The sequence below is a fragment of the Cyprinus carpio genome, chromosome A6, assembly GCF_018340385.1.
Source record: "Cyprinus carpio isolate SPL01 chromosome A6, ASM1834038v1, whole genome shotgun sequence".
Classification (NCBI taxonomy): Eukaryota; Metazoa; Chordata; class Actinopteri; order Cypriniformes; family Cyprinidae; genus Cyprinus; species Cyprinus carpio.
The window spans coordinates 1,073,273-1,084,551 of record NC_056577.1 but is presented as its reverse complement, the minus strand read 5'-3'; the positions used below and the strand labels follow the sequence as shown (position 1 = coordinate 1,084,551).

The following is an 11,279-nucleotide window of genomic DNA, read 5'->3' as shown; positions in this document are numbered from 1 at the left end:
GTGTGATAATAGCCACATCAACAGCTTTTCAAATTAAGGCCGTTGTGGTAATGCTATGGTAAAGTCCTGCGTTCAGAAATGCAAATATAATATTAACAGTAAATACTTTAAAATAGGTTTTTATTCAACCGTTTTTAATTGAATTAAATTAGCATTGTATAAATAAATACTGTACCATTAAAATTTCACAATACATAAACAGCTGTGTAGTGTGTAAACACAAAGTATAAATACAATGTATAAACAGATATGTAACAGATGTAAGGTAAAGAACTGGTTCAATCTGATTCTGAACAGATTCAAACTGAAGGCATTGAGGTAGTGGGGAACTTGCGAAGTAATATGCATTCCGTGCAGATTTTAGTCTTTGGCATCTGTTATTCCTCCAGCTGTGATGGCAAAAGTAGCCTCATTTTCTGGCATGTCTGGACTGTAGAAAAGCAGAGGTTTTATTGATGCAAGCATTTAAAAAAAAAAGAAAAAAAAGAGATAATCATATTTTATAACTCTAAATATACAAATATATTTACCTAACAGTTTTAATGTATGGATAAATTGTGCATCGTATGTGTTCCTCTTAGTTGAGAAACAAAAAGAGAAAATGGTAACACTTTACAATAAGGTTCCATCTGCTGGCATTAGTTAACATGAACGTACAATGTAATGACAAAAATACCTTAAAGCATTTATTTATCTTAGTTAACATTTACTAATACAATATTAAAATGAAAAGTTGTATTTGTTAATATTATGTAATGGACCATGAACTAACAATGGACAGTTGTATTTTGTAATGCTCATTGCTTGCATAATGCATTACTTGATATTGAGTAATGGGACCTTACTGTAAAGTGTTATTGAGAAAATCTTGAAATTACCTATCAAATATTTTGGCAATTCTCAATTCAGCACGTCCTTTCCTCAGGCTGATGCGTGTGGTGGAGGCATGTGCCAGTATGTGTCCTCCAATGGGCTTTTTGGGATCCGCTTGAAATCTAAAATCATAATAATCAGTTTCAAAATCACCAACATTCTCTCTCCATTTTGTTTTGTGTTCCTACTTACGTCATTCCAGCTCCTGGATCTGCAGTCATCTGGTTGGTAACAAACACTGCAACGTTGTACTCTATATCCAACAAATTACATACTACTAATTAAAAGAAAGTCAGAAAATAAAGTTAACGTCAAAATCAAGAGCTTACTTAACTAAAGATAAGACTGACTACCATCAGTTTTATTGTCAGGTCTATTATATGAGTAGTTTTTCTTCTCATTAAGATATATACAATATATATATATATATATATATATATATATATACCTTCAGAGATCTTCTGCAGCCTGGAGAGCATCTGTGCAAGCTTCTGCTGTCTCTCAGCCAGCTCGCCTCTTCCAGAGAAGTCCACCCGGAACAGAGCCATGATTGAGTCTATTATCTATGGAAAATTAATTGTTGATGGCTACAAGATTAAGTAAAATCACTTCCTAAAAATCAGACCTTAGAAAGTGTCTTTCTTCTATTTTACCAGAAGCTTGAAGACACCTCCTTCCTCGTGGAACTTGGCTGCAACAAAGTCTAACAGTTCCATCTGATGCTCACCTATGAATGAAAAACACTTTTGTGAATCTCATTGGCTGGCCTGTTAAACTCCAATGTAAAACAACATTTTTCAAAAGTTCTGCGAGGGATGTTCTTACTCGTATATGCACGTGCATATAGCACATTATCCAGTACAGCTTCATGATCCACGTGGAATCTGTCAGCTATGTCCTTCAGCCTCTCAGGCCGACTGGTGTTCACAATTATTAAGGAGAAAAAAGTTTAATATGGCTTTTCCATATTGAATAGGATTAGTAAAATGAATGTGACACAACGCAAGCAAATGCAGAAATGATACAAGGTGTTTTCAGAATCAATGAAGATTATCTTTCCTCCTGTGTACCCATATTCACCAGGAAGCTGAGCAGTTACTAGAAAAACAGAAATGAAGTGACATTAATGGTCTAAAAATGAGACTTAAATTCCACATTTAACATTTCCACAATACACTCCATTTTTGCTCTTACCACACAGTGTATGAGAGAGTTGAGTCTTTCCAGTTCTGAATTCTAAATGGAGCATGGGAAACAATTTCTAAAAACATGTAATTTTGGCAGAACTAATGAACAGAAAATGCATACCATATAATTTTGGTTCGTAATCATAACAGCACCCTACCGCCAAAAGCCTCAGTAATAGCCATACTCTCCACACCACCTCCGAGGAGTTTGCTGAACAAAATATGAATAAAGCATTTCTGGTGTCATGTGACTTATATCAGACGAAATGTTAAACCCTTCTTTAGCACTCCATACATGACGTAGGAAATATGGATTTTGTGGCCACGAATTAAGAATTTGTTCCCACAACTTACTGTGTGGCCCTGTTTTATTAATTCCTTCCCTTCTTTTAGTTAAATCGTGGCCACAATATCTAGTTTTGTTTCCTCCACATCATCTGTGGGGCTTTGTGTTTTAGGGCTATAAACAGGATGTTATTTCTTACTCAAACTCCAAACTGCCTGTTGTGATGTGGAACACTTGCTTCCTTTTTATACTGTATTCAGATGCTGTCTGAAATCCACATATCTGCATGCAAGAAGACAAAATTTAATGAATACACAATACATAAATTAAACCACCAACACCAAACAAATTACCAACATACAGTGCCCTCCATAAGTATTGGAACAGTAAAGACAAAATAGCTTTCTCTACTTTGGAGTCAAGACATTTGCAAATATGATTAAAAGATGAATATGCGACAAAAATACAGAATGTCACATTTTATTATTAGGTCTTTCAACACATACATGTTTTACCAAATAAAAAGGACAGCACCTTTAGAGTTCATCCCATTATTTGATGTGAGCATAAGTATTGGAACAGTTGAATTTAAGGCAGATTTAAAAGATTAAAAGCTAGTATTTAGTTGCAGATCCCTTGCATGCAATCAGAGCAGTGAGTCTGCAACCCATAGACATCACCAGACTCTTGGTCTCATGCTTTGAAATGCTTTTTGTCCAGCCTTTAATGCAGCCAATTCCAACTGTTGCTTGTTTTGGGAGTTTCTGTCTTTAGTCTCCTCTTCAGCTGGTGAAATTAATGTTCAATCAGATTTAAATCTGGAGATTGATTTGGGCAATCTAAGACTTTACATTTCTCTGCCCCAATAAAGTCCTTGACTGAACTGGCAGGGTGTTTTGGGTCATTGTCCTGATCCAATATGAAGTGCTTTCTAATGAGTTTGGTGGCATTTTCTTGAATATTGATTTCCAAGATGATTTTGTACCCTTCCAAATTCATTCTGCTACTGCCATCATACATTAAGTCATCATTAAAATGAAGAGGTCCTGTTCTAGAGACAGCCATGCATGCCCATGCCATGACACCACCTCCACCAAGCTTTACAGATGAGGTTGTATGTTTAGGATCATTTGCAGTTCCCTTTTTTCTCCACACTTTTGCTTTCCAATCACTTAGATAAAGGTTAATCTTTGCCTCATCGGTCCATCAAATCTGTTCCAAAACTCTACTTCCTCACATTTATGAAGAATCTTGCCTTTCTATTTCTGGTTCTGATCAGAGGTTTGCGTCTTGCTGTGTAGCTTCTGTAATTCTGTGTCAAATTCTCCTGCGGACTGTAGATTGACAGAGCATCACCCCAGCTTTCTGGAGGTTGCTGGTGATTTTACAGACATGTATTTTAGGGTTCATTTTCACAGCTTTTATGATTTGTCTGTCATCAACTACTGTTGTTTTTCTCAGCCGATCAGGTTGTCGTTGGTTGCTGATGTCGCTGATAGTTTCCAAACTCTTGATTTCTCCATGCCCTTTGTTTTCCCTATAGTTCTAATTGACTTCCTCTTTTCTCTTAGCATCCAAATTGCTTGCTTTTCTTTCAGAGTCGGCTTCCTCGTCTTCATCTTGGTTTGTGTGTGTCATCATCGAATGCAAGACTTAGAATGCAGAAGCAATGGATATAGCTGATAAGACACATTCCCTGCTTTTAATTTCTGAAGAATTAATGCAACAGAACACAGCTGAACACTTAGAAAGACCTGTGAGGCAACTGTTCCAATACTTATGCTCCCATCAGATAGGGAGATGAAACTCTAAAAGTGCTGATCTTCTTAGCTGGTAAAACATCTTTGTGTTGAATCACCCAATAATAAAATGTGACATTCTTATTTACAGATAAATTAAACTCACAATAAAAATAAAAAATTCTTGACTCCACAGCAAACAGAACCATTTTGTCTTTACTGTTCCAATACTTATGGAGGGCACTGTAAATTCCAGGAAGCCCCATCATCAAATTACCAGCAATTTTCCAGCAGCTTCCTTTATTTTGTCGACTTTAGCCTCAGACAGTCCCTTTACATTACAGAGAGCACGGCGTGTGGTCATCTGGATGCCTTTCACAGTACAAATGCCTACAGACTTCAGTTTCTTGATGTCAGCCACGTTCAAGATAGAGGGATACGAATCAGAGCCACCGTAATGATGACATTTTCATAACTTTATAATAAAATTATCATCACTTACAATCCCATGCTTCTGTAGGAGCTCAATGTCTTGAAAAAAGGATTCCTAAGGGGGGGAGTTTTCATCATGTTACACACAACGTAAACAAGTAAAAAAAAATATTAAATTCTAATTTAAAAAGTTTCATATTTTCCTTAAATGCATTTTGAAACTACATCCTGTGTAAACACAAGACCTCACTAACACGACTGAAATGATTGGCTAGCTCACAGAAATTAATGTGAATCACCTCTTCTTGGTACCCCGACTCGTCCTCCAAAGCCTGGTCCTCTAAAGCTTTCATACTATGTATATGTTTACAAAAAAAAAGAAGTTACAATAAAAAACATTGTTTAGAAGGCCAGATAACCGTTAAATACAGTCTGCAAGTATCTAACGTATAATTTTTTTGGCTTACATTTTAATCAGCTGCCTGTTAACAATGTTAGCCGTCTGTTTCAAAAGAACTTGACTCCTGTTGTAACTGTCACATTAAGCGTTAGTGTCATGTTCCTCGTAAATGTGTAAAATAATAATTTTGATCAAAATAAATTAATACAAACGAATTTTTTTTACCCCACGTTTATCCCTCAGAGAAAGCTGACAGAATCTATTTAAATCAGTGATCTCGCGCTGGGTGACGCTTAAGCATCTGTCCCGCGCTCATCAGGTCAGACTGCTGTGACCTGGATGTCACACGTAATTTACGTAAGTTTCAGCTTTTTAAATATTTGTGATTGATTTTAGGTGGTTTTGTTTTTCTCTTTTTTTTTTAATCTAAAATTGACCTGTGATTGTACAAAAAATATTTTTTATAACCCCAGGTGACAGATACGGACACCGTCCCAGAATTTTATTATAACTATATACTTTTAGATCTCGTCCCAGAATTTTATTATAACTATATACTTTTAGATCTGTCTAAGACTGTTTTAACCTTTAATACTGAGAAAACATGTCAAAACATGAAAATCTTATAAAAATTAATAAATAACAATAAATAAGTTTGTTTTTTACTTTTTTTCCGGTAAACTATGATACCCTAAACAAACAGCGAGTTAATAATAAACATTTCTGCATTTCTTGAGTGGATTTTCTTTTTTTTAATAGGACTTTTAAACTGACGTTATTCCTTTTCGTGACATCATTTCCACCTATGAAAACTGTAAGAGGGCAAATAATTATTTTTATGAGGAAATAGTTTTTTCTGGGGGCTTATTTTATTCCTCGTTAACTGTCCATTGCTGTTAGTATTAGGTTAAAAAAATAGGTATTTTTATCAAATCATCACTGGAGTGTCCAACTGAAATATGACTTTTATTTGCATGAATATGTGAGGTGCACTTCACCAGTCTGGTTCTACTCAAGTATCAGAAAAAAAGTATATTATGTAATAAAGAGTATAGACAAAAGACAAGGACATTGGAGAACTTGTTTTTATTCCTGTCATGTGGAGCAAACATTATTATTCACTGAAGTACACTGTTTTCAAACATTCTTTCTTAATTATTTCACAACGGTTCTGCACACTGTATGGCTTTTGTCTGAGGAATAACATTGCAGTAGCTTTGCATGGTATTAGTTTAGGGGGATGATACACTGGGCAACTTTTTGAGCAATGTTGCTGTTAATGGGCAACCAGCTGAGACACAGGGCACATAAACGATCTAAAGTATCAAGAAATCTGCTGCCCATTCTTAATGGGAAAGTGGCCCAAGCAACATTGCTCAAAAAAGTTAACCAGTGTACCATCACCTTAAAAGACACTGTTGGCAGAGAACCACTTCTAAAGGTTTTAACATTTATGGAACAGGAACAAAAAAAAAAAAGAAAAAACCATAATCTGTAGACCAAGAAAATTTCACAATCAATATTGGCCTTGCGTGCCCTCATAAACGCTGAATGCTGTTATAGATTCTCTGCACGTCAGTGTTGATCCGGTGTTACTATGGCCCACACTGCACCGTAAACACTCTCTTAGAAATATAATGCACCTACAACACAGTCAAAGTTTTCCCCAACAGCTGTTATAGACTCTTTCTGAAAGAAATGTTATTAGATAGCTATAATAAAAAAAAAAAAGTAAAATATCAGAGCTTGGACGACATGTGCAGAATGTTTCTGTGAGAAAGGCAGAGAGAGAGGGAAGTTCATAAAAGTTATCAAGGTCTCCATTGTACACAGAAAACTATACAAAAGTAACGACTTCTTTGTTTCTCCAGTTCTTGCTCCCTCTCTCTTTCTCCCTTCTTCTTCTACAACTCACGGATGTTACAATATATACATCATCACAGCTTCCCAGGAGCAGGAGGCATCATTCCAGGCATTCCTCCAGACATGACCCCAGCATTTGGACCCAACAAAATCTATTAAAAACAGGAAAGGAAAAGGAAATGAGAAATGAATTCATATTCAATGAAAAAGTCACATAATATGCATGCTTTTCAGTAAGGTAAATAACATCACAAACTTTGATTTGAAGCAAAAAAGCATTTGAAAATAAGACAAAAAGACTGCGTACGAAAGAACTACAAATCCTATGAAGCATTGCAAATAACATACATCCGAATTAAAACAATGGAAAAATACTGAATGTTGTTGCATAGGGAGACTGACCCTGTTACGTCATTAGCAGTGTTTTATGCCAGTGTACAGCTCTTTTGGCATTTGCTTTTCATGATTCTCTGATTGGTGGAGATTTCTAAGCATAATCATGGGTAAAGTCATTTTCTACCATTGAAATTATGCAAGCTGTTATCATCAACAAACTTATATTCCATTAATTAACAATCCTCATGGCTTAAAGTAGATTAAAAGATTTATAAATAACTGCAAAAAATCTAATTCCTTATGGACTCGTCCAATCCTAATTCAGTGTCAGAACAACTGACTTCATTATATCATTAGTACTGTTGTGGGTTTTTTGTTTCAAACACATTACATCGTTACATAACATGATGCTGTTTTTGCAGTGATTCCATAAGACTCTTTAATTTGTATTGATAATCTTTTGATATAACATAACCCATGCTGTTATAGAAGATATAGGCATGCAGCTCACCTCTATTTAGATAGGTATGTAATTGTAAGGAAGTTATTCGTATTTATGCAGGACTTTGGTGCTACTTACCTGTCTCTGCTGTTGTAGTTGTTGCTGTTCCAGCTGTAACCTCTCAGTCTCAAATACAACTGGCAGAACCAGAATCATGAAGGAAGTAGTACCGACCCATAGAGCTGAGCGCGGGAGAAACTACAAGAAAGCGTAAAATGGGAAAAAATATACTGAAATGTCTAGATTATTTCTACAGATAATGTGACAGTACGGTTTTAAGCATAAGATACAACTGCCAGCACCTCACCTGTAAAGTTTTTTGGCTACAGACAGCGAACTCTGTGCGGATACTTCAGCTGCTGATCGCAAAGATTCTGGAAACATCTCCGTGAGACCCCACAACCTCTCCAACAGGGTTTCATCCAACTGGGAGAGCAGGAAAAAAAGTTGGAGCCAAAGTAGGAGTCAAAATGCACTCAGTGGAAAACCTTATTCCTCATGTGCAGGTAAGCAGGTACCCTGCATTTGACAATTGACTGGTTCTATTAAGAGTGTGCAATCTTAAAATATTATATTCTTTGCGTATATGAAATATTAAGATTGATATAAGATTTATATAAAAACTAATTATTGCCCTTTAATATTAATCTCAACAAGAAATAACAGTAACTTATTTTAAATGGATTATTTATTTAAATTGGTAATTACTTATACAAATAATTATTCAATCACTCACACACACACACTGTTTATATGTGTGTGTGTGTATATGTATACCTTATATAATATATATATATATATATATATGTGTGTGTGTGTGTGTGTGTGTGTGTGTGTTTATATATAAAATTTATATATATATATATATATATATAATATGTATGCAACATTATGTGTATATATATATGGTATATATGTGTATATGTATATATATATGTATATGTGTGTTGTGTGTGTGTATAATATATATATATAATATATATCTATATATATATATATATATATATATATATATATATATATATATAGTATGTATGTATGTATGTATATGTATATATGAATTAATAAATAAATAAAACGTTTTATATATTTTAACGTATTTTAGGCCAGGTTTGACCGGCTAAATAGCTCATATTGGCTATGCAAGCACCCAAACAAATTAATAAATTTAGTCTGTTTCCTTACAATTTCCTATATCTTGACAATTTCATAAAGTCAAGCAAAACTGTAGAAGCAATCAAGTACCTCTTCGTCCTCATCATCACCCTCGATCTCGTCTTCGGGGGGTCGTGTCTCCCCACTGCCAGAGTCTGGAGAGAGCTCCTGGATCTCGGCCATTTAAATATGCCACTAGTCACTTTTCGCTATAAATGTTATATTATAATTGTGAAAAGCCCTCAGTGATGTTTCAGAGCTTCACAATGACTTACAGCCAGAGAGCACGCATAGACCTGAGGTCACTTGGGTTACACGTGAGACGGATTTACTTCCCCGGTTCCTTGTAAGGAGGCACAAAGACATGTTAGGACACCTATCGACACGGAGGTCTTACTGCAGATCATGACCGCGTGTTAGAGGACGACGAAATAGTGGAAGATTGTTGGTTTTATTAATGTGAAGTGGAAGAGGAACTGAAATTACGTACATATTCACGTCACTTCATACAAAAAAAAAAAAAAAAGAGAGAGGAAATACGGCTTCTTAAAAGTTTTCAAGTTAGTGACCGCGTGAGTTTTTTTTTCTGGTCACAGTTGTATCTGATAGGAATGTATCTGTGGTTACATACACTTTGTGTACACTTGAACTATTCAGTCAATTTTGTGGGAAAAAAATAAACCATTTCTTTTTTAATTATATGTATTTCATTTAAAGTAAGAGTTATTCAATTACTTATTGAATTAATACTTATTAGTTACTTTAAAAATAAGCATCGCACAAATATGGTAAAAATACATTTATAAATATCAAATCAAATACGTTGTTTATATTTGATCACAGTATATTACGAGGAAAAAAGTGGTCTTACCTTAATAGCCTTAAAATATTGTATTTATAAAAAGTGACATCTGTACATATTGGTTTTACGTGTGCTCTCCTTTATGGAGCTTTGACAGTGACATCATCTTTTCATGAAATTTAATGCTTCATTAAACCATTTCAATTTACAAATTCAGGTGGCAATAACTTGCATATGAAAACATTACAATTACATATGTACACAATTACATATTTATCTAAAAAACATTTATGTGGGTGAAGTGTTGAATTTATACAATACAGGGTGGATTCATGTAATGTGGGACACTGACTAATGTTTGACACCTAAGCTTCAGTGCATTTGTCTATTCTTATACAACATTAATGCGAAAAAGATTGGTGTTGCGTTCAAGCAGGGGTTTCAAGCTAATGAAATAACTTGACATTCGGAAAATTGTCCTAAATGTGGTCATGAAAAATCATCAGTGAGGAAAGTACCACTTGTGAAGTTCACTCAAAGGTCAGTGACAGACACAATGAATGATCTAAATCTGTATAAATAAAACAATGTTCTAAATGATCAAATGATATTTATGATGCATTTGTACATCAAATGTTGCAATAATATTAAGATGTGTTAAGAATATTTTCTATTTAAAGCGATCTTTGTTTGAAAAAAGGATGTTTCAAAAGTAGGAAGGCATGTTTTGACTAATGTGGGACAGTCAAATATAGTATGTTATTCAATTGATTAAAATGCGCATAAAGAAAGTTAAATGCATGTATTTTTGTTAATTTTATGCAACAATATTATTTGTTTTTAAGATCCAAATTGAAAATGTAGAGATTACAAGACAATGGTATCCGGAACCATAATGAGTCCATGGCAAGGACTGCTTATTTCTGTTATGAAATGTTTTATGGTTACAATTTGCTTAACACATGATTTTATAAATACATGTTCCATATTCTTACCAACCATGTGCAGAGTATAGATGTTTGATATCAGTTCAATATCAAGACATTCCATGTTCGCAAGTTTAAATATATTTTTTAAATTATGAAGTTATTTTGGCTATCTTAATTAAGGTCCAATTTTATGTTCATTACATGGTTATTATTATTGTTGCTGCCAGAAATCAGACTCTTTTTGTATTGTTTTTTAAATAGTATGTATTTCTGTTATATAGTGTGTATTTAACATTCCAAATGTTTAACATACAGGCTACTATATATATTTTTTTAAACAAAACTGACGAGGGACAGAACACACTGGGTAAGACCTACTAAATTAATTGAACATGGGTATGCACATTTAACCAGGAGTGTTAAATGTGAAGCTTGCGTGGTTAAAATTAAAACTAGGCCTATTTATAACCCAAAACCATAATGTCCCTGATTTGGAGCATGATATAAGATTTTGATTTATCGTTTTGACTTCATATGAAAATACATTTTGCGCAAAATTGCAAAAAGGTCCTACATTATTATATTTAATTAATTTATTTATTGAGATAACAATAAGGGGAATGCAAAAGACATTTGAAATCTGTTAAAACAATAAAAATCAAAATTCTGCATCCTATATCACATATCAATCATGTTTCTAATACCATCAAAGTATCCTTTTAAGCAGGCGACCCCTACTTGCAGTAGAGTCTCGCAGGCTCCAGCCCATGTGCAG

At 34.3% G+C, this 11,279-nt stretch overlaps 1 protein-coding gene and 1 pseudogene across 1 annotated transcript; both read right to left on the bottom strand.

Annotated features, from left to right (window-relative positions):
* Window positions 1–311: 311 nt before the first annotated feature.
* LOC109053153 (meiotic recombination protein DMC1/LIM15 homolog) lies at window positions 312–5,200 on the bottom strand. Its single transcript, XM_042757483.1, has 15 exons — window positions 5,143–5,200; window positions 4,985–5,050; window positions 4,817–4,871; window positions 4,588–4,632; window positions 4,363–4,509; window positions 2,546–2,628; window positions 2,219–2,271; window positions 2,068–2,109; window positions 1,899–1,971; window positions 1,699–1,790; window positions 1,527–1,600; window positions 1,322–1,436; window positions 1,066–1,126; window positions 879–995; window positions 312–430 (listed from the first exon to the last, which is right to left on the bottom strand). Exons 3-15 carry the CDS (start codon window positions 4,868–4,870, stop codon window positions 361–363), a joined length of 1,026 nt encoding a protein of 341 aa, XP_042613417.1. The 5' UTR covers window position 4,871; window positions 4,985–5,050; window positions 5,143–5,200; the 3' UTR covers window positions 312–360.
* A 788-nt stretch (window positions 5,201–5,988) lies between these two features.
* LOC122145246 lies at window positions 5,989–9,137 on the bottom strand (annotated as a pseudogene).
* Between the last annotated feature and the right edge of the window lie 2,142 nt (window positions 9,138–11,279).

What these genes read in the sequence shown, in the direction of transcription:
- LOC109053153 (XM_042757483.1), bottom strand. Translation starts at nt 4,870, where the DNA reads ATGAAAGCTTTAGAGGACCAGGCTTTGGAGGACGAGTCGGGGTACCAA. An exon ending in ACTCTCTCATACACTGTGTG is followed by an intron (nt 1,972 to 2,067) that starts GTAAGAGCAAAA and finishes CTGTTTTTCTAG; the next exon opens with TAACTGCTCAGCTTCCTGGT. An exon ending in GCTGCAGAAGATCTCTGAAG is followed by an intron (nt 1,127 to 1,321) that starts GTATATATATAT and finishes TGTTGGATATAG; the next exon opens with AGTACAACGTTGCAGTGTTT.